This window comes from Varroa destructor, unplaced genomic scaffold (genome assembly GCF_002443255.2).
Source record: "Varroa destructor unplaced genomic scaffold, Vdes_3.0 BEIS01000005.1, whole genome shotgun sequence".
Classification (NCBI taxonomy): Eukaryota; Metazoa; Arthropoda; class Arachnida; order Mesostigmata; family Varroidae; genus Varroa; species Varroa destructor.
Window position 1 is genome coordinate 19,045,005 of NW_019211458.1, and position 27,834 is coordinate 19,072,838.

Consider the following 27,834-nt stretch of genomic DNA (forward strand, 5'->3'; position numbering starts at 1 on the left):
TTTTCGTATCATCGTGTTAGTTTATTAGGATCACACGCGGTTAGCTTAGTCTGTAACAAAGGCCGGAAACGTAACTATCCTGGCCATAAGCAAACACATAGATTAGATCAGCCTATTAAGCGTAGCCTTCCTTGTCGAGTTCTGGCGACTACTAGGGCACGTTGTGAGCTACTAACAATTTGAAGATTACCTATATCTTGTTGTCAACGCCTTGCGTTCCCGAAATAGTCCAACGCTTCTTCGGGCTTGATGATATAATCGCGTATTATGATGTAGCTATCGAGACTGAAATGTAGCAACACTGAGCACCATACAATAAAAGAATTGTGCATGACAGAACAGACCGTTCGAGGTAGAGATCAACGTGTTTCAGCATAGAGTCGATCGAGATAGAGTCGATACCTCTCAATGTGTCATGCCGGCCCGACTTCCGGAATAGATAAACCCTGTCTGCTATCGACGGCGTTGTCACAACATGTCCAGCTCTGAAAAATGAAAGTACTTTTGTGGTATTGACCGTGTTAAGGTTTTCGGTAGCAGGTACCTTTAGTAACGCCATGTTGCAGAGGTCAGTAGTAGCTGTCTTGGGTGCCACGAAAAACACAGGTGTGAAAGAAAGCTCTCTATCACCATCTATCTACGACCATTTCGGTTGGACCTTTCGTCGTCCGACATTCCGCAGTACGGCAGTGTACAATTTCCAGCATTGACTTGCCATTGAATACAACGCTTCTTCCCTGTCGTTTGATAAACTTCACTACCATTTTTATTAGAGGTTAATACGAAACAGGCCATTACTGCTCGTCTTACGACAACTTTTCTTGCTACCCTTACCATTTTTTTATTAGAACCGTCAACAATTACATTCAAAAAGAGACGCTGGCCACGAGTCAGATATTTATGACAATTTCTACCATTTAAATAACCACGAACGTATAATGCGTCAACAGCATTATCGGATATAAGATGCCCCTCTATACCACCGCGTTCTGTGAAATGGTTAACCAGTCGGCCAGAAACAATCGGACCAAGGCTCCGGAGAGTCCCCGCCCCCCACCTTATTGCTTAAAACCATCGTGTTGTGACTTTATGTTGGGTCATAATGTATAGATAGATGTAGGAATAGCATAGCGTTCTATGGGTGTATCATTATGGCAGTGACAGCCAGCATAGAGTCGTATTCAGTGTTCGCTATTCGCGAGTTTTTCCGTGAATCGAGGACCAACTCTAAAGCTTTTTTTCCCCATCTCTTTCCTTTAGCTTACTCCGATCGCTGTGTCTCGTTGTGCCACTATCGCTAAGATATGTTCTCGTACGAACTCTGGATCATGGCTGACTGCAATAATATATTGCTTATTCCATTGACTTCAGTAGATGAACTCTGTCGTTTTTGTTCGTGGTTTGCGGCAGTATGTTTTTGCGTGTTTCACGTGCGATGCGTAAGCTAATTAGTATTACTTTAAACGATCTATGATAGTGGTTGTTCTGCATATGGTCAATTTACTATCAGCAGTTTTACCCTATGTTACTGTGCTGCACACTATGTGAGAGTAGGACAGGACTGCCTTTTCTGGAGTTGATTCACGGTTCCTTTCCTACTTTTTCTAGCGCATAAGCTAAATATTATGTGACCTATGTATGTCCATAGAATAAGCGTGTTGTTTCTCATCAATCACACATGAAGTATGCTGTTTACTGCGCTTTACCGCATATATTTTATTGGTATCGCTAACTGTTATGTAAATGTCATTGAAAACGTAACGGCCAACGAAATTAAACAAAACAGAACAGTATATGATCGTGAATGAATAAGCTACGACACATCGCTAATAGGCACAGCTGACAGTCTAGCAGCCGAATCTATGATCAGTACCTATTACATGCAATGTACTAGAGGCCCGAAACCACAGTATTCAATTGCAGTGATTAGTTTTTACTAAATACCCATACGACAGAGGTTGTCATGACGAAGACGTCAAACGAAGTGCCGCTGCCATCGTCAACAACTTAGAGCTATCTGTCCGTCATGGATCGGCAGCATATACTGGGAGAGATAAATAGAGAGAGATAAATATAGATGGCAATATCAATTCACCAAGTGACACAACTACGAAGGGAAATTTGTCAAATTTGCTGCATGAAAGCAGAAGTATCCTATGGGCGATTATTGAGTCCACTTGATTCAGTTTACAGGAGCAAGGAGCTCGTCCCCGTGATGGCGTAACAGGTGATGCGTTTGCATGCTAGACCTCAGGAACATACCGTGGTCTGGGTAAGCACGAACGCACTTCTTATCGTGCTGTGAGCCAGCGATCTGATGGAATGCCTAGAAGCGGTACCGAACGTACAACTCGAAACATTTAGAAGGGCAAAATATTACCGGGATATAGAAAATTATAATACGCAGCAGTCCACCCGGCCGCGCGCTCGCGAACTCCATACTCATCAACCCACGCTAGGTAGACGTCCTGTTAAACCCACATCACACCCAAACCCTCCAAAAGAGTATGCAAATACTAAGGCTAGGGGTACTTAATTGGCCTATATTGATCGTAAAATACTGGTAGTCAATTAGGGTCAAAAATTTGTACTAGGATTTCAAACGTACAGTTTAGTGTATCTGCATTTTTAAGTCACAGTCTCATTCCCATAAAATATATAATAAAGGTAGTAACTTGGTTGGCAGCTGAAATCTATGATTGGGGAAAAATGGACTTCGGGTAAAGCGCGTGGTGCGTGAAGCAATAAGCGATCCGTTCTAACTTCTAAAGCTTCATTTTCTAGCTGCTAAGTGGTATATAACTTTAAAACTTGGCATATAGGAACGGAAAAATCACCTCGACTTTTTTGTTTCCAGCACATAGTGACAGTCACGTTTGGACCATTTTCTACGATAAGTGATTTGCCTTTGGTCGAGATAGGTCAAATGTTGCGATTGCATTATTATCTAGCTCCTGGCAACTGCCGCATGTGTAGAAGTTGTCCTTTCACAGAGTCGATGCAGGTTCAGTCAGGTAACCAAATTTGTGTCTTAATCCTTTCGGCATAATACAGTGAGGATCATCATGTTGAAATACGACGGATGAATATCATACTACACCTCGACCATTCTAACATGTCTAGCAATTTTTCGAAGTTCTGGTATTGGTATGGTCTTCTACTGACAATAGCCTTAATTGCGAATTTGTTATAGAAGTCCCAATACAATAAAGTACAATGTTGTGATTATGATGTTAACTAAACAAAGTGAGCTATAATTACCTGATTATGTTAAAATCGGTTGCAGTAAGGATATAAGTAAAACATGAATATTTCTTGTGTTCGCCAAGTTTGGCATCGCCGCCAAAACCATAATGCACATATTTGGTAGACCATAAACCCGCGTTTGAGCAGCTTTAAGCCGTAAAATTGCCGTTTTAAAACCTCCGGTAGCACGTCTACGCGTATTACGTGTATGCCCGCCGATTTTATGTATCTTACAGATACGTATTTTGCTAGCCACAGGTATATCCAGCAACGCCGAACAACGTAATCCGAAAGCAACGTCGTTTTATATTTGAATAAAATGTTTATTTTAAAGTATTCATATTTCAACAGGGGCCACTGCTGCCGCTGTTGTTGTCGACTATTCCTGTTGATCAGACAAATTCATTCTCAGCCACGGGTTGGGAATCGAAGCTATGAGTGCGTACGTGCGCACAATGGAAAATGCCATGGTCAATGTTTTATTTAAAAGGTAGAGTTACCAACAAAGGGGCAAGAAAGACTGATAAATGGTTGTAGTTGATACATTATCACACACGCACCCGGAATAACAGAAGGCCCGACTGACCTGCCACATCCACGTAAGGTTAACGTCGGATTCAGCGAATCACTTACCCAATGAATCTGTCTCTCTTAGCATCCGGATACACGCACGAGCTCTAAAAGTTGGGAGGGTCGCGCTCGTATATGTTGTTCTGCTTGAGCAAACCGCGTTATAGTACATTATAGACGAAATTGCTGGTTCTATATAGGCATCGTAGATACCTAGATGCAAAGCTACCAAGCAAAAAATCGTTGCGTTTAATTTATCGGTGTATATATATAAGCGATAACATGGTATGTAATTAGGTACTATAGGTAGGTGCTGACGCCAACTTTAGTTACGATCAACAGTGAGGACTTCCATAGAGGAAATCCATATATAGATTACGCTCTTTACTTAAACGGCCGCACTTAAACGGTAATAACAAACGGCCGCACATGTCCGAGTACAACATATCAGATCGATACAGGAGGGTTCGTGTAGCAGGGCTAGCCGGCCATCTACATAATTAATGTCTAATAAAATAACCAAGAAAACAAGGGACAACTAGATGAATTATAACCGGAATGCTGTCGATACGGCGGTTTCATTACTTGCATCGCTTTATACCGAGCAGCAACGGTGCTATGCTGAATTATAACGACTCCCATATGACCCTGAACCGGGAGAATCTAAACTAATAATTCTAGTAAAATAAACACATCGAGAAAATAAACGTGACCAAATAGGCGCGTGTCAAAACAACGACTCGTAGTGTCAGCTGAAATGGATTCCATGTTTCAATGACACGGTGCTTTAAACCTAATCAGATTCATTTTATATATTGCCGCATATATCTAGGGACCATCGAATTTGGCCTTTTTCGTCATGTCCTGTGTATTCAGTATAATTTAGTCGAAATGCTGCATTTTGAGTCATGTCAAGGATGGTGGGGTACCGATATTAATTCGTAAGCCGATCGCGGTCAACCATAGCTTTTTTTTTTTCATGTTTTCCATGTCGATGAGCCGTCGAAGACCATATACTATAAAGAAGAGACAATTCGACAAAAGGGACAGACACAAATGAACCTTGCGGCTACTTCGTCATAGAACTGTATATAATCTGTAGTTAGGGGAGTGCGCACAGACAACTGGGTACAGAGGTAGATATGGCCAGACAGATACGGCAATAATTTTAGAAGCTGTAAGTTGACCGGATTATTATGTTTTGCTTTCAATCTGATTATTAAGAAGGACGCCAACCACACCGTTACGATAGTTGTCACATGAAAAGTCCCAAAGGCAATAGTAATGCGGATTTACCACATTGACTCGTTTACGGCATTTTGCGTAAAACAATTTTTGACGAAGTTATGGAGGGCTTCATTACGTTATTTGTCCAGATTACACTTTTGTATCTCTGATCAAAGGTCACCTTGGTCGGTAGTTGCCCACCACATTGCGCTGCATATCATTAAAATCGAATGGCGATAATTTGAACCACTGATTGTGTTGACTTTGGTTTCTTGTAAGGTTTTTCCCTTTAAAGTACGACCGTACAGCAAGATCCAAGTACTGTTTTTTTTCTAACATGATAGATGGTTGTTTCCGTTCCGATTTACACAAAAAATTGGGTAATACCTCTCCATGTATATCTGGCGTGGCCCAGGCCAAGGGGGCTTAATTTTAGACGCTTTGCATCCTCTTGTGAATACTTATTTTAGATATTCAATAGATAGTTACAAATGGCGTTACCCAGCAAAGTCACAACAATGACACATGAAGCTCCACACGGATGTTGACAATGCCGAGGCAACTCAATACTGAAGACGATACATAATAGCATGTAATAGCTACAAATCAACATAATAAAAAAAAACCATACAGTAGCGTTTTGTTGGACACTAACGTGTTCATCTGTACGTAAAGGCACGACCCTCCAGTACGAATTACCCAATGCAATATTCTATGAAGCAGCACATTTATAGATAAAATTGCCAGAGTAAAAAGCCAGAATTGCCAACCAACATGATTACAGTAGCCATATGCATGTCGATTGAAATCAGCCAACAAACATCAACGGTGCGACATACCTACGCCCCCTGGCTTTGAGTGACGTTTTTAGAGCATATCGGTCAGTGTGGAAGGTTTTCTTACCGCGCCCAGCACTAGAATCGTCGTGGTGGCATGTTTTGCAAACATAGTGTGGCTTATTGTTTGTGCGAGCAGTGATGAACCAGCTTTGTCGTTGTTGTGTGAGGCGTCTATCTTCACCGCAGCAGTGGCAATCATTCCTAAATAGGGATCAATCCTACAAATACCAGTCTCGTTTACCTAGTTCCTATTTAGTCGAAACAGTGCAGTAAGCAACTTTGTCCTTTTTCCATCGCATCTTCACCATTCGGTGCATTGTCGCAGTACCGTTACGATGTTACAATGCTGGACAGAGTTCTCTGCTGAAGAGCGCAAGGTGCTGCTGCTAGCCAAAGTAGTTTTATTACCATAGAACGATATAAAAGATACTGTATAATAGATTTTTGCAGAAAGCAGGCTTTGACAGTCTACCATTCTACCGATAGCCCTACAAATAGATGCCCATTCGCAAGCGTAAATCAATGCAGCAGGATTAATTTAGTAGCTAGGCGTTTAGAGGACAGACTTCTTAAAGGAAGTGTTTAGGGGCTGCTAGCAGCGACGGTACTGCAAACTGACATAATACATCGTATGTTATATATATATATATATATATATGTAGAAACTGGACCAACCCGCACGGCCTCATGATGTGCTAGATACGCAACCTAAAAATGATTCAGTACTCTGTACAACGTTGGGTCGATTAAAAAGTATTGACCGAAATTAAAGAAACTATTTTCTTTATATCATTTTAATTAAATGTTTATGTTATACTATTTAGTTAGTGTTACTAGTGCCATTTCGGTCGATAATTTTCCGTCGTTTTTTTGATAACCCCATAACCCGATCGTTGTAGAATTTCTATGGCGATTGGATATGGCGTTAAGAACGTCCTGCAGAGACCGAAGCTGATGATGCCTATAGAAAGGTCTTTTTCGCCAGGTATGTAGAGGCAAAACTACTCTTCTTCTGTTTACTAGTTCTGGTGAATTTTTTTCAATAGCTTTCTGTGATCTCGATAGTTGCTGACATTAGAGGCCCATTTTGCTAAGTGGTAGCAGCTCATTTTTAATCCCGTAGCATTACATTTGTTGGCGTCAATCCGGGCCTTGCAACAGATTTTTTTTATCCGTACAAACATGTGCACATACGTGATCCAATTTTTATCGCACTCACTCTAGAAATAGACCGATTTCAGTATGTTTGTGTATCCTTTTGATCGATTAATTGATCAATTACATTATTTAATTTCAATTTGCCAAATACTGAGCTCTTCTTAGCCAGCTTTTTCCAAATGGTTCAACATGATGAATATCTAGTTGTTTACTAGTTAATCACATCTCAATCTTATTCAAATCTCCCTATAATGTATAAGTTTTTTCGGCGGTAATTGGTGGAAGCACCTTTTACGTTGAAATTTCCAGAACGAAAACGGTAGAACTATCTCTGGGCAGTATCTTTCGATGACATATATTGACCACAAAATACCATCCACTTTATTAACTTTATTTACAGCGTAGTGCTATCATTTTGATCAAATTGCAAAACATAATGCACTTTTATAGCAACTTTATTCATTTTCAAAGTGCTCTATCCAAATGCTAAATAATAGCATTCGAATCTTGACACATTTACGACTGGCAAGTTTTTGCTTCAAATAACATCAAAGCCCATCCCAAAAGACTCACATTACCTGAGATACGTTGCTTTGAAACATTATAGCTAGAAAAACGATAAGTATCTTCTCGACAACTAACATATATACGTATATATAACAGAGTGCTACTGGGCAGGTAGTCAGTCAGCCCGACCCGTCACAAGATCAAGGACCAACCACTGCGGACGTTACTAGCGCCTTTACCCCATTCGATTTCTCCTTTCACCATCAGCGTCACCACAAGATACTCTCTGACATCCAAGCAATCAAGCAGACATCCTGACACACTGTACAGACACACACACAAACACACACACAACATACACACACACGCAGATTCAAGTCGCATATCCAGAAAGCGGCGTTCTCTCCTTGTAGCGTTCGCAGATCTGGCGAATCGGCATCGGCCTCATGGCCACTGATATTCAACAGGGCCAACGATTAGGCGAGCGGCCACAAATGTCGTCTCCCTCATCTCTTCTCCCAGACCAGGAACAGCCACCAGCAAAAGCGTACGTAGAAACAGAGAAGGAGAGTGACTCTAGCCGCGACTGCAGCGCGCGAAGTCAGAACCAGTCTGCGGATATCCCTAGTGTATGCATACATCTGTATCGTGGGAGTGAACGCTCACGTGGGCCTGCCGCCGCTGCCCTCGTTACTGTGCCGGTCGCGTTTTTGCTTTACTAACCGGCACCAGATCGTCGCCCGCTCAAAACTTTTCTGTCGGCGTATATGCAGCGGGAATCGAGGACCCAACACTCCAATAACAATCCATGCCGATGAAACAGTAAATGGAGGCGCTATGGCATAGCAGTCAGTAGGTTCACCTCTAACGTACTACACCGCCATCTAAAGCCATCTTGGTCTGCCGACATAGCTTGACTCAGTCAGTCGCTTTCAATTTCTGTGTCAGCGTACGTCGCCATACATGTTCGTGTATTTAACTTTCGAAGTGATCTGGCGTAAGACGCACCGAGAGACAGGGCTTGCATCGTACCTGAGCTAGCGGCAAATAAGACTGCCCAATGGCAAGATACTACTCGCAGCCACCTCCTTTGCTGGTCGGCGATACACTATAGAAGTGCTCATTGCGGTGACACCTGGCGGCAACAATTTGCGTGTTTACTTGTGTGGTTCTTTGTGCGCGTGTGGCTCGACGACGCTTCTTCACTGTTTCCCCCTTCTGCTCCGTCTGATCAGCTTGGCGTAGCCAGCGGTTTACATCTACAGCACGGAGTGGCGAGGATGACCGTTTAATCTCAGCAGTACTAGAGGACGTGGTGTTCTTGGTGATACTCGTAGTTGTCACCGTCGTCAACTATCGATGTAAGTCGACCAGGCGAAGACCTCTGTCCAGTCACAGTAGCCACCAACTGTTCCCCCGATAAGCGTTTGCTTTCGATGCAGCGTTGCTACATACCTTGTTTTTGGTGGGTCGGACTACACTGACGGTGCTTCTTATTTTGACGCCCAGCTCACCGCCACGACCGACACACGCCCACCACCGTCTACAGCATTTGGCCGGTCCACCACTATCAGCAAAATTCGCAGAGTGAATCATTTACACTCTCACTCCGCTATCAATAATTCGCTATTTTGACATTGAACATAGCCGCCACGACGAACAGCGCGTTCGATATAACTTTATTCCAGATGATTGGAATCGCGTCCATTGACTAGTAAAACTTGTGCCAGCTGGAGTGGTTTGCAGATACACCTATGAAGAGCAACTAAAATCGTCTCAATTTCGCAGAATCAAAACGAACTAATCCGATCTAACGGATAGAGACTCTGAAGTTGAGGTGTCAATATATCTTATTCACTGGTTGAGTGCGGATCTTAGCAGCGGTTCAGTTTCCAGCGAAGCGTAAAGGCTTTTAAGCTAAAGAGGCGCATCGTGTGAACGGTTCCTTAACAATCGCGTAGGGACACCCACAAATGTTAACGTACAGTGGGCTGTCATAAAGTTAAAGTTATTGAGTGTTACAGAACAGTACTTTGCACCATTGTAGGTGTACCTTCGGGCTGTCGGCCCTGACGTATCAGCTGATTATCGGAATAAACCGCCTATCGTAGAAAGTGCTTAGCTCGCTTGCTTTAACAGTGATGAGGTTCAAGCAGTAGAGTGCGGCTGAAAAGGTTCGGGATATCTGTGGTGCAGGAAAAACGAGATTATACTGAACGCGCGTCTTTATCGGAATCCGCTAACTATTCATCCAGAAAAGCCCGCTATCGGATGCCTTCAAGTCCAGTAAGCATCGAAAACAGACATTTCGATTTGGACAGAATTGGAAATCTGTGCTGTTTGTGCTAAAGTCAGCCAGTTTGCGATCAACGTGAAGGACCAATTATAGAACAGAGAGAACTATTCATGATTTCAAGTTGTAAAATTTGTATTTACCAGTAAAACGTGTTAATTTTTCAAGATGCTGTGGATAAGAATTCATTTCAATACGTACTGATGTGAAACACCGTGTCCATACACGAAGTCCGTACTCGCTATTAATTTAACTAGTCCAAATAAACATCGTCTTTTGTAAGCAATATATTAAAGCTAAATGTACCGATGATTGACAATAGAGCTTTTTCAGGATCATCTGTTTGTACATCACAGTTCCAATAAACACTGGCCATACATATCTCGAGTAGACAAATCTATTGCAAAGTTAGAAAAATTCGAAATAAAGACGCCTTTGCAGCATTTGTCATTGTTGACTGCTCCAAGGCTGCCATTAGTGTTTCATGCAGGTAAACAGGGCAAGTTATAAAACAGCGGCAGCACATTCGCTGCTCTACTATAGCTAACATGTAATAGACTAGATACACTACCTATATGAAAGGCTATTTTTCAGCACTCTGCTGCGGACCGTTCTTTTGGTAGATCCTCAAAACACTGTTTGACATCCATCTGGACATTATTGATGGCTGTATAATGACTGTCTCGCGTTGTGGCATCCAGCCTGTTAAATTAAGGTGCTTTTTTCCAGCTTTAGGCTTATGTGGTCTTAATGTTGCCGATAGACCTTAATCGCCTACAGGCACCCTCTCAGACATTTTGCAAGGAGGAGCCTTGTGTCCACTTTCGGGCAGCTAAAAACTTCTGTGAGCTGCTTCGAATAGAATATTTGTACTGTCACAAATATCACAAACTCAAGGGGGTAATGGTGGGGAGCGAAAGTCTTCTCATTGAAGAAGTGATAAAGTTCTCACATGTCGCTTTTGTTGAACTCAAATCTAAGTGTCTCCTCCTTAAATCTAAACTGCACAGAGGCAAAATTCGACTCGGTGTGTTTTTACAGTGAGTTATGCGCAATTGATACTAAGATGAGACAATGCCAAAAGCACATAAATCAATCTATATGTAGCAAACATGCATGTGAGCAGACACTCATAATATAGCTTATTTATTCAATGCTACCCGCCGAAAAGAAACTTTAACACTCTAACTAGTTGTTTTTATTATTTACTGCTAGTTGCTATGTTACACCAGAATAGTAAGTGTTGTAAATAACTTTCGATTCGTTTAAAATGGACGTTTACACGTAAATCAGTTCAACATGAAAGCTATGTATCTTTACAAGGGTTATCATCTTCCACCAAAATGGATTTATGTCCTCGTCAAGAAAATTGTTGAAAAGTTTTGTAGCTAGGCCATTGCGTACGGGCTTATTAAGGGGAATTGATGTTGTGAATTGAGACGTGATGATTTTTAATTTAAGCATATCCCTTCGCCTTTCTATGGCACCTTACAGTTACAAGTACACGAAGTGCACGATTTCGGACCTGCAATATCAAAAAAACTGACCTTAAGCAAATTTTGAGCAAACAATTGTTATCTCTTGTGGCTTTTTCGTGACATTAAGCTTGCTGATTAGCATAAATATATATACCATGTCCATCATTGGTTATTAGCAAGTTTTCTACCCTTTGCCCCGTTTACTTTTTGCTTCTCAGCCATTACTGATTTCAACTGCAGCCTTGACCGCTTTTCTTCAGTTCTGTTCTTCAGTTGGCAGCTCGATTATATGATCATGACATTACGATTTATCGCGTGAAAATATAGGCTAGTTAAGTTTATTTATCGATGCTCTTGCGTGTCTACCAGTTTACTCAATATGTTCGCTGGCTTTGTCTAACGATTATATAGATCTGCGATGAGTAGTTGACATTGCAACACCAAACCACTATAGATAACCTAAACTGACAAACGCCAACAGAAACTAACAGACGATATGTGAAATATATTGCACGTTTTTCGTGTAGTTAACGGAGAGGGTTCTTAATATCGAAGATATTTCTCCATGATTCTGATTTTTTCGACGTTCGACCAAAATGGACGCTCAACTCATTCTATTGTTGGACTAGTCCTTCATCATACGAACATCAATGCAGGGCACTGTTCTACATAATATGGCCATTGGTTTATTATTATTGCTTCAGCTAACTGTTGACTATGAGTGTCTATGGCCGAGTAGCATGCAGACATACTGGTCAACATAGATTCGATACCAGTGCTTGAGGTAACTATCGGACGACCGGTTGCCATAAGGAAGTTCGTTACGAAATTGTGGCGTTAATGCGGCGAAAGGCTGTACAAGCAACAAGCAGCAACTTGTCTCGTCTCAGCACTGACATTGATCTGAGACCTGAGAAAGTTTTACCTTGTTTTATATCAAGATTGGAACTAACCATTACAAAAACATGTCTGAATCTCCCACTAACCTTGAGAATATCAATCAGACGAAGTTGATGTATAGTCATGTCGTTCGGAACGTCCGTCGAAGCACTTCACTGTGAATAGCATCTTATATTATTGTGGATGGATTTGCACTTTGAACGTCGCCAGTTCCGCTTTTTCATTTAATTTTCCTGTTTGCAAAGGCATCACCATATGATAACTACTTAGTCCGTAACATCTATCAGTAACATTAAGAAATTGTTATACCTAATAACGATATTCGTTTTATGTCTGTTTCAGCTTAGTGCAAAGTTAGTCGTCACAAGCCTGATAGGCAACTCGTAGCCCGAATTGTCCACCCGCAGGTACACAAACAGACAATTACATCAAAATTTCGTCAGTAAAATTAATTTCGTAAGCAGTCGATATATATATATATAACTCTGCATATTCAACTCTATCTATATACTGCTGTGTCACTTTGTACCATTTTTAATGAAAATACTCTGAATCATACTGAAAAGACGATGCCTTCACGGTATGAATAGAGATATAAATATACATCTATAGTACATGACATGCGTGGCCAATATCAGCACATGGACAGGCACATATACGCACTACCCTACTATCGTAACATAAGATATTATTAGTATAAATCGTAATTGTTTTTTCAACACAATCCATGTTAACAGTAGACGTGACGCATTTTCAATTCTACTATTTGATATTTGTCAAAGCGTACTGACATCCATCCGTATTTAATCACCTCGACTTTAATCAATTTCTATTCATTGTCAGATCCTGTACATCAAAAAGGTTGTCAATTTGTAAAGCATTATGAGTGATATATAGAGGCAAAATTAGCTAACGCAGGGAAAAAAAACACCGAAAAAATACATAATTGGGCATATGAGTGCTCCCGGACGCGCGGGTCGACCCCAGCTCCAGGAAAGCTATTTTGAATAGCTAAATATTAAGGGCTAGGCAACGTCAGCCAATAAACAGACGCAAACGAAGCTATTAAGCTCACATTAATCAGAAAAAACGAGCCAGAATCAAGTCCAGCCGCAACGGGTGCGCTAACAGCGAAAATGACAATGGAAGCATTACCGGGTGACCTCCAGCCAGCTGTGATCAACGTTCGCGACCAGCTCGACGAAGAGATCTTGTACAACAAGGTAAGTTGAAGGAGGAAGACTGTTCTAGAAAGTGACTGAGTAGAATATAAAGCGTTCTGCTACGACAGAACGGAATATGCCCGCAAGATATTGTTATCACAAGGTGAAAAGAGGTGACAAATGTGGCTATTTTTTTTTATAGTTAGCACAACATATAGTTTCGGATTGGGCTCTTCGCGTGACGAGTAGGATTTGCGAGCTTCAGTTCTGACAGGAAAGGGCATTTGATATGTATCCAAGCGCCGGCGTGTCAGGAGAACACTAATAATTTAGCTATATTTCAGTGTAAACGCATTAAATTATAAGACGATTTATCATTAAATTACGTGTCTCCTCAAGACTCAAACAATATCAACGAAAGCAACGTCGGTGGTAACAGCCATGATAAGGACGACGAAATCAGCATCCACTAGTGTACACGTTCGTGCGTTGTTCGACAACGAACTTGGCGATCTTCTGCTCTGCCTGCGCCTCTGTCTTCTACACAACACGAAGAAAAATCAACACACGATGATGGTAGCTAAGCTCATAAGCCATCGAGGTACTATGCCCATACGAGCTTATTAACCCTATGACAAATGGCGCCGTGCTACCAGAGTTGCTATCCGCTATGCGTGGGCTGGTTCGAGAGTGACGAGTAGCTTCTAAGGTTTTAAAGACATACTTGAGTTGAAGTGTGATGGCGTGCGATGATTAGAGTAGAAGAAAAAACATCGACCTCCGCCTCGCTTGAGCGCCAGATGCACATATATGCAAATTGGTTGGCTATCTCTTATGCATTCTGTGTATGTTGAAGCCCATCAATCCAATGGCACAGTTCGATAGAGATCGATAGTTTTTTGAGGTGGTTTCGAGGTGAATCCTCGTTGCAATAGGATTTGAAACCGTAAACAACAATTTTAGCGATATACAAAAACAATTTTATCGTGGCCAAACAGAGCATATTATTCGACACAAATGGCATGCCACCTCTTTTAGGCTAAGCGATTCTTTTTTCTGTAAACCTATTACTATTTGTTTATTTCACTTATTTATTAAAAATTCTCGATGCTTAGCTTATTAGTTCGACTTAAGCACTTCTGTAGTATACAGGCTATAGAGAAGATTTACTACTCTTCTTCAATGGGATTACATCTGTGCCGGATCTTTAACAAAACATACAATTCCTCAGAAGTACTGCCATTAGTGAAACAAGTCTATTTTTAAATAAGTTGTTGGGAAGTTGAAAAATCGTTGTGTCACTATCGCGGTGTTTCTTTTTAACTTGTTTTGGATAATAATAAAACATTATTTCACTGCCCTTTAAAATGGCCTGCCTTCTAAAATTAGTTCGTGTGAAAAATTTTTAAACGGCGACAATGAATCAAAATAACAACACGTGACTCCCTGAGTGTACCAGTGCACTGCAGTAAATTTGTACGCAACCAATACGATTTACTAAAGAAAAATTCAATCATTCTTTTAACATTGTGTGGTTTACAATCTATTGTTCTATCATACTCTATCATAAACAAGTATCCATCGTTAAGAGAACGTTTCATGGTGGCAAACGAAGTCAAAGGATCGTCTGCTCTCGGTGGCTCGGACTCTGTCAGCTGCTTTACAATGCTGTAATCCGTGGCTAGTGGATATTAGTTAGGTAGAGCTACCGTCGTTGTTCAAATTTGAGCGGTAATGACTACAAACACTAGGTTAAGTTGGTATCTGTATCGTCTTCTGAGTGGAATCGAACACCAACTATTGTAGCATAATGGTATTCTGCCTTTAGGTACCGCTTTGTGCCAATGCGTATTGCGGCCTTGTACGCTGTTTGCAACCAGCTGTGCTATATGCTTGAGGAGAAGACTTTCGCGCTGTAGGCTTTTAAGCCCGTGACTTAACACAGGTTAAAAAATGATCAGTCCGATTGATCGCCATTGGGACGAGCCGCTCAAACATGCTGTTGACGCATGTGAAATCCTCGAGGATGCGTGTGGTTTTTTTTCGGTTAGCACTTGTCACTTTCGTTTCGTCCACTGTTGTTTATAAGTTACTAGTTTGTGGAATAGTGCAGTTGTGTTACGACGTGTCTAAAACTATTTTCAGTTGGATTCTTGGTGACGCTTATAAAACTGTACATTTTTTAGGTAGTAGTTGTGTAAGTAACGTATGTAAGTTACGATAGTCTAGCTTTTGATCTCAGTCATCGTATCGAAAGCACCAAGCTGAATACAATATCTTAACTATTTATAGGAGAGCCCTGAGTGTTAACTAATTCATCAGCTTTCCATGTGTGGCAATGTACAGCTTTGCTTGGATTACTTGTTTCGAGATCCATCGTAATGGATCTTTTCTAGGCCGACTTCCGAATTTTCTAATCGAAATGTTCAACGATGAGTTGGCAAAAGGTGCAATTTTTTCATTAGAAAGTCACTTTGAGCAATAAAAGTGATGCAATAGAGACACGTGGGATCCTACTCACCCTGCGTAGAAGAACACCGTGTATTTTATCACTTCATTTACCGTATGACCATAATTGTTTGCTAGCGCCTTAGCTAATTGGGCAGGCTTGAATTTCAGAAAAGAAATGCAGATGATTTCGTCAGCTTGGACAACTCTTCAAGTTCGAATAAACTTCTAGAGAACCTGAATAGGCTACGCAAAAACAAGCAGTTCTGCGATGTCATCCTACAGGTTAGAAGCAATTCTCAGAAGTAGAGCAACAACGAACTGTATATAATATACATAAATTCATCCTTTAGTTGTATTTTTTATGTGCAAATCCTGGAATACTTTCACACCGTAATGTGTTTTATCTATATACATACGAAAAGCATAGTTTAGCTTACCGGTTCCTCGAATTTTTTCGCTTTGGAAGGTTTCATCAAAGGTGGACTTTCACGAGGTCCATTGTCACAGAGCTGTAGTCGCCAGCGTATCGCCGTATCTGTTCGAGGTAAACAAAACGCGTTAGCTGAAAAATATTCGTGCACATTACTTAGTAGATTTTCAGAAATATTTATATGAGATAGTATGAACTCACTTACCCATTGCCTCAATGCAGCTTTAACGTGAAACATCTTCTTTCCGATGTTCGACATTCCTCTTAACATGATACAGCGTTAACTAATGTAAGACTTTGTAAAAAACGAATCATTTAGACGTTGTCTTGCTTGTTCCTTGTAGGCATGGGTTGGCCATTTGTAGACCCCAGGAAACGAACTAGAATGTTATCTGTACTGATTTACAGCTTTTCGACCAGAGGCTCAAAAGCGGCACGGCTGATCGTGCTCTTACAGATCAATGTACGCTTCCTGGTGAATTTGATATGGATGTCTTTGAATCTCTCATTGAGTACGCGTACACAGCGAAACTCGATTTGCCGAGACAGAAACTGCGATCGGCGTACCTCACGGCTGCAAAACTAAGGGTATATAACAATACTTTGACCGGTGACCCTCACATATCCGTGATGAATACTTTTAATTACTACTATTTTTTTATCATCTTCAATTCGTAATTAATTAGTGCTTATTGTTTGGTATAATTATCTCACTCCAGTTGTTAATTATAATATTTACACGTTTGAGGTTTTTGAGCATGAAACTAGTATATGTTACGATTCGACTATGAGGTAAATTTTATGAATGTATCTTTTTTACAGATAACTCCCATTGTTCAATTTTGTGGATCTCAGCTGGTGTCTAGTTTGACTCCTGAAAATTGTCTGGGTATTCGAGCCGTTCTCCTGCAGGCGTCCGCCTCTTGCCTCCAACCGGACCAGATTTCTCTCATTAGCAAGCTGGATTCCTTCATCAAACATAACGTAAGTTGAGTCAAGATTGGATGAATCCATTTGGATGACGTCTATTCGGGTCGCATTCGTTCTTGCATTCTAATGAGAATCTAGCTGGGCTTTTATCTTTGTCAAAGCACTACGTAGAAGATACTAAGGAGTCCTTATTGAATTTAAACTGCAGATTAATGAGGTGCTGAAGAGTAGTGAGCTGTCTGGTCTTAGACACATCCAAATGGAGCTGATTCAGAGTACCTTGGTGGAGATTGAGTCAACCAATGAGCGTCACCTATTTAAGATGTTACTTGATTGGCTACGCGTTGGTTGGGCGCGTGACGGTGAACTCAACATGGATCGGCTCACCGAAAAGGTATACACGCATCTCCGACGAGATCACTGATCCTTGAATAGTAAAGCTTAACGTCAGGTTTTAGTGACCTTATTTTCGGATGTGATAGTCGCTGTTCCTAAGCAAAGAAGCTTGTCGATATTAAAACCTAAGCGTAATCTGGAGCATATTCTCAAACCGCGTTCTCAGGTGCACATGCTTTACTTAAATCGGGATCGTACGCTACATGATTGTGTGGATATCGAGAGCGGAGACGCCCGTGACTCTGAACTTGTCCAAGACTACAAACGACTATCGAAGCGGCTGAACCAGGCGCAAGGCGGTGAAAAAGTCGGTTACGCCCAAGCTGAAGTGCCAGCGGTTTCGGCTTCTGGTGATCGAGTGATGCTCGGCCTAAACAATAGTCATAATAGCGGCAAAACTAGAGACTCGTTTAAGATGCGGAACGGCCATGGAAACGCATCCAATAACGTGCCCACTAAACCTAAGCAATTCCTCTTCACTCGGTCAGATTCGTCGAGCTCTAGTGACGAAGAAGAATACGACTGGTAAGGGATATTAGATCTGAACCTAACCGTAAGGCTTATAATGTTATGCCAAACAACTAGTTTAGCCAATTTGATAGGTAGTGTGGCCAAATAAGGCGTATGAGGCGATATGCAAAGGTTCTAAAATCGTAAACCTATCGGTTTCGCTTTGCAGTAATTTCCGGGTAGTCGCTACTGCACCAACGGGTGTACATTCGACAATGGGCCTCGCCATTGTTCAGTCTGAAATGGTCCTTCTTTCAGTTGTACGACGTCTTAACAACAATATAAACAATAACTCCAATAACCAGAGCACCGGCAGCAATAGTCAGAGCGATCACGGGGGATCACCTAGTAATGAGTGGTCCCCTGACCATACCGCTTCGTCACCCAATAGCCCGCAGAATTCGAGCAACGGCCATCCTGTTCTTGAACATACTGGACTGTCAAGTAATGGCCAAACAACCCCCCCTGTCACGGCAGGTACGTGCCCATCACTTTTTTAATTAGCGGTTCACACATTGGGATACAAACTTGGAAATCTGGGAACAGCTTTCGTGCTTTTCAAACCGAAACAACTAACAAATATACATTGTAGGTAACACAAACAATAACGGTGGAGGCGGCCCACCCATGGGGCAACTTCCGGGTTCGATCGGGGGTTCGAACCAGATGTCGCCCCAGAAGTTGTATCAACAGTTACAGCAGATGTCGACATTAGCGGCCATGAATCACCAGCGATGTTCGATGGGCGTAGCTGAATTAAACGGCTCACTGTTTGTATGTGGCGGCTATGATCGCGGAGAATGTTTGCGTTCCGTCGAGCTGCTCTCGCTGTCTAAAAATCGTTGGACCCCACTGCCGGACATGCTTGTGCCGAGGGCCCGCACTAATGTCGCTAGCCTAAATGGACTCGTCTATGCGATGGGTGGTTCAGACGGTAGTCGTGATCTCGCTTCTGCGGAAGTGTATCATTCCGACCGGCAACGCTGGGAGGCGCTTCCTCCGCTACCCGTGCCACGATCTCACGCAGGTAAGTTAAAATTTGAGTACTGCCGCTGTTAAAGTTTATAGGAATTGTTGAGACGTAGGCTCTACTTTTCCGTCAAAAATTACATAATCGCATGTGCTGCGCTTGCTGTATGTGTGCGGAACATAAAAGCCAACATGTTGAGCGAATATTTTCTGTTGTCAACGGCGACTTAGTTAATTATGTCAAACGTGTACTTAAAGCTGTTTTTACAGTGCAGTCTGTCAGTATTGGTCTGAGTCACAAGAGTGCAAGGTATAACACGATGTTTGAAGAAGCCACTTGCTATGACCCGTTTCGAGCGTTCTTTCCATTCTAGAGGCCTAGAGTCAAATTTCGACTGCCCTATGTCGTAGTTTTCTACGCAAATTTATCTAGTTTTATCCCCTACTTTGAGGTGGGTCTTTATATTTGTTTTCAATTTCTGACATGCGTCTTTATATCGTAGTCGAGAGATTGACTATTGCTCGGAAACGGCGTATAGTGCAATTTGTTTCGCCAAGGTTTGCTGATAGCATTGTTTAGGCAGGCCTGATTCTCAAGAGGCTATTTCGATCACCCCCTGCCAGTAAAAATAGAGCAATATAGACATATAATTTAAAAAAAAAAGCATTTTTGTTATGCTTTTGCGAAATGCTATTGATACTTATAAATTTAAACCTATGAATATATGCGATGAGCTCTGTTCCGTCAACCATGTCGGTAGCTTGCGTGTATCCCTATAGGTTAGTGAGAGCACGCTTGTGCCCTTCTGTGATCAACGTACCGGAACGTGCCAACTTTGCAGTCGAGCCGCGGCGGCCCTTGGGATGCAGTTGGGTTTGTATGAAATCCGGGTTTGCCATTCTTCGACACTTTCATATGAATTGGATGCTTGCCTACGACTGTTGCGGCGATAATTGGTTAAGACGTTGATGATAACCATGTTGTGTTTGAATAATGACCGATTACCGAGTATTAAGCGAGTTCTTCCCTCGTAACAGGCCTGCCCACCAGCCCTTCGGTGACATCCCTGCCGGTCGCTCGCCACTCGACCCAGCGACTAACGTTCCCGTCCACTCAGTGAACTACTAGCGATAGCAACATCTTTAGCATATCCTGTGAGAAGACAGATTCAACCCAGGCTGGATTCAACCTTAAAGCGATTGTAAAGCGTAATGAACAACAGTCGATACCAAACTGGTCTTGACGCTTGTTCATTTATAAGAAATCCTAAGGGCAACTAGCAGCATCTTCAGCTAATCAGCGAACGTAAATCGCTATCCGATTCGAACCAGTCGGCGAACGTGAGTGGAAAGCCTTGAAAGCTATTGAGAGCCTAAGAGTAAACATAACGCGCACATTGCTAAAGTTAAGATAGTGGACGGGAAGCGGTTAAGCGTCGGGTAAGCGACAAGGTGAAGGCGAAGTCAACAGAAGAACAACTCTAACGCGTGAGTCACCAGAGATCCAGAGCTTCAGAAGAGTTATATTCAGCGGAGAAACGAAGCGATGTAAGTGAAACGGGAACTGAAGAACTGGAAGGATCGCAACGAAATCATGTAGATTTCGAACAAGATTATCGAAATCAAGCTACTGTATCCAAGGCCAACGAGGGTACAGTTAAGCTGCAGGTGGTGTGAAGCTTCTAACGACGACACTGATATGTAATATATTACAAAGCAGAATTCTGCTTAAGGGCGCTGAGACGTACCTAATGAGGTAGAATATTTGAATAGAACATTCTTGCGCGTAGGATATTTATCAGAAGATGAATTTGCTACTAGATAATTCACGGGACTCGACAAGAACTGGTTTGATATTGATACTTCAGTCGCTTTTAGTTTATTGCAAGCCATAGAAGCTGATTAGTTCGCTATGCGCGTAATCTTAAATTTTTTTTTCAATGTTTTGAAAACTTAGCCGAATTCCTTTCGCGGGAAACAAATTTCTGGCAAGTATTAGCCACCTGTTCTATGCTCTATCGGTAATCAAGCACTTCATTCTCACTTCATGAGACCAGTTTGCGTTTGAGTGTCCTCATTTTAACGTCCCCGCGTCCTTGAAAATACATCATGAACCTTAATGAGCAAACCAGCTGCTGCGTCATATCTCTGCGTTCTTGTTTGTATTCAGAAGTAAAGAATTAAAATAGGATAGAGGCCATGGTAATATGGTGGTTATAAGGTTTGTATGGTGATAATCGGGCTGTATCGATATGCTAGACCTGTTTCATCTCTTCTTAGGACCGTTTAACAAGACTCAATTAATTAATTCCTGACTGGAATATATCGATCTGGTCCTTCGAAGTACTTCTCGTTGAGGAGTCATTTGTTTTGATTGCTCGTTCAATGTTTTTAACTCTCATGATTATATCTGGGGATTCCTATAACTAAAGATAGGTGTTCAGTTTCCACACAATTGCGACTTGATTCGTTCGTAGTTTTACTATAATTTATTACGTTGTTCACAGCGAACGATCACCTCAGGGTATGCTCTAATTGTTCAGATGACTTGGCCTTAACAGCAGAGCCGTTTTGAAGATTAATTTAGAGCCAAAACTCAGCAACTCGTTTTCGCCCGGGGATAGTCTAAAGCACTGTCGGAAGTTCATTGTATAGTGCATTCACAACTACCTAATTGAAACTTGAAAGTCAAGTAAATGCTGCTATCTTTTAAAAACATGATGCACGCATTAAAAGCTGCTTTTCTCGGATGAAATTATATCATTCCATTTGTTGAATATTGGATTTCACTAACCTGGCTAAGCTGATACTTCTTCGTTAAACACGGTTATAGCTTCGAAACAGAGCCGTTATATCTCGGCAGGCGTCTGGACGTTTCAATAGTGTGTAGCAAGCATAGGAAAGCTTTGAAACAGCTTGTAGGTGGATATATCCGATCCAAGTTGTATTTGAATACTGAGTTACTTGGAAAATAGTCTTTCAAAAATAGTCACTGATCCAAATCGAAGTATCCGTTCACTCGATGGATGGGCCGGACGCTGAAAAGTCAACCAGATGTCCCATTCTGAGCGTTTGAATGAAGTTGATACATCTTGTTCCCGTCTGCTCGGTTGGATCTTCCGCCGGGTATGACTGGCTGACTGTTGCTTGCAGGTGTTTGCGCCTTGAACGGAAAAATTTACGTTATCGGAGGCTGGACCGGTGCCGGACAAGATGGAATGACTCGGGTTGACGTTTTTGACCCGAAAACTGCTAGCTGGGATACCATTGCTGGGCTCAATATCGGACGGTGAGGAAGACTTCATATATGCTTGTTAGCTCTTTGAAAGATGTAATTTGACCATTTATACAAAAATATATATACCCATAGTTTGCTTCCGTTCTATACAAAATTCCAAAACATATTAAATGGATCATATTGAAGCTTCAACTATACTAAAATGACGTGATTCAACCTGGAGGATTTGAGTATAAAAAGTCATAAAAAGCAATAGCCTTCAGTACAATAGTATATATGCTATCGAAAACTGTTCGACACATCTAGTTCTCAAGCGGGTGTAGCTGTTATGAACGGTTGTATTTACGTATTGGGAGGCTGTGAAGCTTGGAATTGCACACCAAGTGTTGAAAGGTACTCTCCCGAGGAAGATCGTTGGATACTCTGCGCGCCGATGCAGTCAGCTAGGTAAGTGGACACTTCCGTTCCCGTCCTCATTTAATGCTGTTACCACATGCGCAGAGGTCACATGAGATAAGTAAATTTTAGTCATGAATGCCCATCGTGTACGTGTAACCTATTTGAAGAGTTTGGGTCTAACAACACTATTCAGTTGAAACTAGTGTAGTTTAGTTAATGCATTTTTATATTTGTATACATAATTGAATCGATATTTATTAAGCTGATGATTTTCTGACCGCCTTTCAGGCGTGGTTGTGGAGCCGCTGCGTTAAATAGCCGACTCTATGCAATTGGTGGGCACGACAGCTCCCGGTCGCTCTGCTCTGTTGAGGTACATAATCGTTCTACCTTTCACATATCTAGCCTAGAAGCTACTTGCGTTGTGTTACATTGTTTCTCGTAATCTAGCCAGTTTTTTTAGCGGTCCTATTTTCATGATCTCATGTAATCGAGAAACTTTAAAGGCCAAGAAATACTGTAATTGTTAGAATAATTAACAACAGCATCATACCTTACTTGAAATCCTACCTTACGTACTATGTAAGTATATTTTTTTTAATTTTGTTATTTTTGACTTTACATGTAGATTTACGATGCTGCCACGAACACGTGGACGCCTGGACCCGCACTCACCACTTGCCGGTTAGTATTTCATGTTGTTCTTCACTGAAGCATTAACTAACAACCCATAATTCCAATCAGCTAAAACTAATCTACATTTTTTGTACTACGACTATGCATACTTCCAAGGAAATAATGGTTTAGGCTGATGAGAATCACACAAATGTTCTAATTTTCTGTCAGAAGATCAGAACATTCATGTACATGGTGTACGAAAGTGCGACACAGTCTCAGGTTTTGTCTACGTCTCTTGTTTTAGCGCGAATGTTGGAGCAGCCGTGGTTCGCGGCCGGTTACTGGCGGTGGGAGGATTCAACGGGAAAACTTTCCTGAATACCCTCGAAACTCTTGATTGCACCCCTGTCGACGACGACGGCGAACCCGAATGGACAGTCTTTGTTGACCGACAGACGTGGCTCCTTGATAACACATCACACGATCAGTCTATTAGACAGCGTAGTGAGGAAAACCTTCAGGAAACCCCTGATGAATCCTCTCGCGATGGCGTCATCGCGTTAACGCAGGTTGCCGCCGCAACGGATAATGCGGCTGCTCCTCAACACTACAATCAAGTAAACGACGAAGATGAAGATGACGATGAAATTGATTCTCATAAGGAAATTGACGAAAGCGATGAAACTAAGAATGGCACATTGAACGCCAGTAACCGGGACTCGCGGGAGAGCTCTTCCGGTATTAGTGGCTGTTAAGCGAGCGATGCTGCAGTTTCTGCGACGACCCGTCACACTCCGCCATCAACTACAATAACAATACAATAGCCTACGGAGTGAAGTGAGATACAACATAATTCCAGATGAATAACTTGAGAGAAGCAGAATCTCATATAAACACTTTTAACCTTTTTCGCAAGTACGTGCATTATAATGGGTATGGTATAATTAATGACCAATCGCAGTAGAATGATTTGGTGGATATCTAGAGTCGACGAGTACGCGTTCAGCGCGTGTGCTAGTGTTAGATCTCGTATGGGTCTAAAACCTTCCGCGATATAGCAGCGGTCGGTACTCAGGTATTTCCATTCAAGCTGACAAGAACGAAGTAGATAATCCAACCATGTAGCGACCGTCTGAACTTTCTCGACTTCTGAAATGAGATATAATCGGCTCAGCATGACAGAAACCTTGGCCGACTTCAGAGGCTGATCATTACGAGTACCAACGGCGCGAAAGAATACTGTTCCAACGTCACCTTGCATGGCTATATATGAGCAGCTGGATTTTGAGACCGAAGGAACACGGCGGAGTGGCGCTGTACCTCATTCATGTTTAATGCACTACACACATCCTGTCCTTTTACCTGACCTGAATCGTCGCCTTACCCTTGTGAGATCGGCTACGTCATTATGGTACCATCGTTTCCCTCTATATACTATTCAATACTAACATAGTATTATAAAATAATACCGTAATGGAGAAAGTCGTACTATGGGTAAAACGATTAACTACGGTATCTATCGCTGACTCACTATAAGTACCTTGTGCTAAGAATCCATTGTTAATTAATGGAAAGCGTAACACGAGATACATAGACTTGTAGTATAGTTCTGTCCTTGATGAGGTGTCAAAAGAAATGGGGTAGAAACGGACAGTCTGTGTAGTGGTGATTATCCCGTAACGCTAGATAAAATTTCTGATTACAGTCATCAGGAGCCAGTTCCAACCAAAAATATTAGCCGAAATGAAAAGAATCCACTATTATTATCATGATGATTATAAATAATCGAAAAGCGTCGCACTCCTCGCGGTAATGCTTAAAAGGGAAGGAAACGACTATATTAATTCCTGATGTTGTCATAGAGGATATACTGTATCACTACGTTGCCGCAAGTGTATTTAAAATTCAGAAAGAAACCTTCGAGAGTTGGAGGACCATAGTTCTCTTAGTGATCTTTCGGTAATAGCCATCACCTGCATCAAACGCATTGTAACAGACACGATTAGTTTAGACAACATCATTTTAAATTTTGAAGAAAGCCACCCTCAGTAAATTCACAACGTAATGGTGTTTGGTTTTTGAGGTAGAGAATACGGTTATAAAGCTACATACTGCGACGCCAATGTCGGCGACAAAAAGAGAACAAACCCTTTCTGCAATTACTGCGTAAACGTTGAAGACATCTAGGCACAAAGCATATTTAAGTTCTAGAAATGTAGCGAGGAATTGATTTAGGTTTTCCGACCTGCCTGAAACCGTACACAATAAATTAACGAACGGGCCTCATCCAAAAAATATATTCAATCGTAAGAAACAATGGGGTCTATATACAATCTCTATCAATTGGCAGAGACTAGAATATTTTGTGATCATACGTAATGTAAAACCTTAATCTTAATAGCCACATTTGTAGACATACTTCAAGGTTTTGCGTAAGGGCTTAATTGCTGGACCGTACGCGACGAGAAAACGCTCCCGGGTTTCTCACATCTGTACATGCTACAAATATGGCATGAATATTTTCGACAAATAATAGAACCGCATATATTTAGATATAATTCGATATATTCTCTGTGAATCGCGTTTGGCTCAACTGCGGATTAGCATTTCAGTATTCAACTAAAATTCCGTTAATTTGCCCCATGTCTGGCACCTAGGAAACAGTACTGACGGAACATGGAAGATTACTGTGCATGTTTTTATATGGTGATTTAAAAAGTGAATAAAAATATATCCACATACTATACGCATATATGTCAGATTATTATCCTCGGATAGAATTGGGTCATTCGACCAACAAATGACCATACTAAATGATAAGAGATGTCCGTTTTCATTTTAACGTATTGAGCTATCCGTGATATAAATGAATCTTTATAGTAAGAACGTGTCATCACACAGTGCAATCATAAGCTCATTTATTGGCCTTCTTGCATGCTTGGTTTGATATTCGATATGCACATATATTCTCAGCGATGGAACTCACTGTAATGACGAAACGACTAGTTGTGACAAAAATAACGTGAAATTACCGTTTAGGGTCCAGTAGTCATAAGATCCTTGATGATTGTCCCTAGATAGGATTAGTGATGATATTTCGCTTAGATTGACGCTTACGTTTGACTAAATAGCAAAAACTAACAGTATGCCAACCTACTATTGGTGTGGTAATCGATCGGGGGTTGTCAATCTTGTATGTGTAAAAATAGAGGGAACTTAGAAAACTATAATACCAAACCGCCGAACCGTCAGAGCCCTATGAGCTGGGTCCAACAATTTGTAAGCATTTTTCCTAAGACGAATATAACTACTACAATCAGACCCACATTGAGTTGACGGCAGATTCCACGATTAGGCTCTAGCTAACACAATTTGATAGTAGTCGTGCAGTCCTCATATGTTGATGTGGGCGATTTGGCCGTGCACAATAATAATGTCAACTTACATAAAACCCATCGAGTATTATGCAAAACAACTGCCAAACTCTGAATAAGTTCCTGGTAGTTATGGCATTAATATAGGTGGTGTTATTCTCGAATATTGAAATTCATACAATCCTGCCAGGCCACCTTTAACATAGCCACAAGAGTCCCAAACTGGATCAGAAATGTGCATGTACAATAATATATCTAAATATTTGTCATGATGGCTCATGCAGCATTACTCCTGTTGCTCCCCATCCTAATGGAAATAAAGCAATCCAATGTACCTAAGCCCTATGTGAGAAACTCCCAACGGCTCTTTGTAAGCCAGGCACATATCGAGAGTTTTTGGCTGTTACCACTGGGTCACTTGCAAGGAGCGCCGCGCGACAGTTCAGAATTTCTATAGGAAGAGGAGTAAGATGGTGCAATGCCAAAAAAGAAGCCATATATGATTTAAAAGAAATAAAAAGCAACAACATATATTTTTACGTACTGACTACATTGTTGACAACGACAACCAATCTATAACATTACATAACGATTATACAATGAAAACAAACGAACGCATTATGTAAATGGCGCATGAGACATACGATTTGCTGATGGTGATGTTTTTGCCGCTATACAAAAAAGAAATAGTGAAACGGCTTTTTGTTTCACTCATAAGAAAACCTTCTGTGACAAGAAAAACAACATAAAAATTTGCCGCTAACAGGAGAGTTATTAAGCACAGGAACAAAAAATGTTTGCTATTTAGTTATTTCAATTCCTCATAATCATTTTAAATTTTCATGGAATGACGTGATTTATGGTGAGGAAAAAGAGAGTAACATATGTTGATAAAAAAGAAAAGGACAAGGAATGGAAAGCTTGGTATCAGTATAGTAGTGAATGATGAGCCCAACCGACGACCAACTATTTCAAACGCAATGTGTTATTACATCTATATGGCATCTCTTGGATGATGAACGACCAACACTGATGTTACACAGTAACCTATTACCGACTCACATACTAAAAAATCAATCGCCCTCATTACGATGACTATGGGTTGTGCGACTTAGTAATAATAATGACATTATATATA

At 41.3% G+C, this 27,834-nt stretch overlaps 2 protein-coding genes and 1 long non-coding RNA gene across 8 annotated transcripts in view; 2 read left to right on the plus strand and 1 right to left on the minus strand.

The window, feature by feature from the left end:
- LOC147755389 (uncharacterized) overlaps nt 1-10,012 on the plus strand; it is a 24,845-nt gene extending 14,833 nt beyond the window's left edge. The window contains exon 3 of the mRNA XM_086991452.1: nt 2,187-10,012. Within this exon, the coding sequence (XP_086847578.1) occupies nt 2,187-2,216 (30 nt within the window). The 3' untranslated portion in view covers nt 2,217-10,012. The remainder of the gene's footprint in view (nt 1-2,186) is intronic.
- On the minus strand, nt 7,367-14,938 carry LOC147755390 (uncharacterized). Of its 3 annotated transcripts, none has more exons than XR_015329313.1 (4): nt 14,838-14,938; nt 13,374-13,921; nt 12,305-12,451; nt 11,016-11,365 (listed from the first exon to the last, which is right to left on the minus strand). It is a non-coding gene; the product is annotated as an uncharacterized LOC147755390 (long non-coding RNA). The 3 variants fall into 3 exon arrangements; XR_015329312.1 differs by lacking the exon at nt 14,838-14,938 and adding an exon at nt 14,106-14,827; XR_015329311.1 differs by lacking the exon at nt 14,838-14,938 and having other exon boundaries at nt 7,367-11,365; nt 13,294-13,426.
- Nucleotides 13,308-26,072, plus strand: LOC111250644 (uncharacterized). Of its 4 annotated transcripts, XM_086991440.1 has the most exons (15): nt 13,308-13,441; nt 13,781-13,957; nt 16,001-16,114; nt 16,299-16,376; nt 16,671-16,850; nt 17,085-17,246; nt 17,401-17,586; nt 17,755-18,113; nt 18,268-18,575; nt 18,691-19,125; nt 22,221-22,356; nt 22,612-22,752; nt 22,993-23,077; nt 23,333-23,388; nt 23,627-26,072. In XM_086991440.1, the coding sequence occupies exons 1-15, from the start codon at nt 13,355-13,357 to the stop codon at nt 24,075-24,077; spliced, it is 2,955 nt and encodes a 984-aa protein (XP_086847566.1). In that variant the 5' UTR covers nt 13,308-13,354; the 3' UTR covers nt 24,078-26,072. The 4 variants fall into 4 exon arrangements, with proteins under 4 accessions (XP_086847566.1, XP_086847568.1, XP_086847569.1 ...); XM_086991442.1 differs by lacking the exon at nt 13,781-13,957; XM_086991443.1 differs by lacking the exons at nt 13,308-13,441; nt 13,781-13,957 and adding an exon at nt 13,503-13,544.
- The last annotated feature ends 1,762 nt before the right edge of the window (nt 26,073-27,834 follow it).

Excerpts from the sequence above, each read along its gene's own strand:
- LOC111250644 (XM_086991440.1), top strand. The coding sequence starts at position 13,355 with ATGACAATGGAAGCATTACCGGGTGACCTCCAGCCAGCTGTGATCAAC. Across the intron at positions 16,115-16,298 it reads TCTGCGATGTCATCCTACAG|GTTTCATCAAAGGTGGACTT; the intron begins GTTAGAAGCAAT and ends TCGCTTTGGAAG. Across the intron at positions 23,078-23,332 it reads GGTCGCTCTGCTCTGTTGAG|ATTTACGATGCTGCCACGAA; the intron begins GTACATAATCGT and ends CTTTACATGTAG.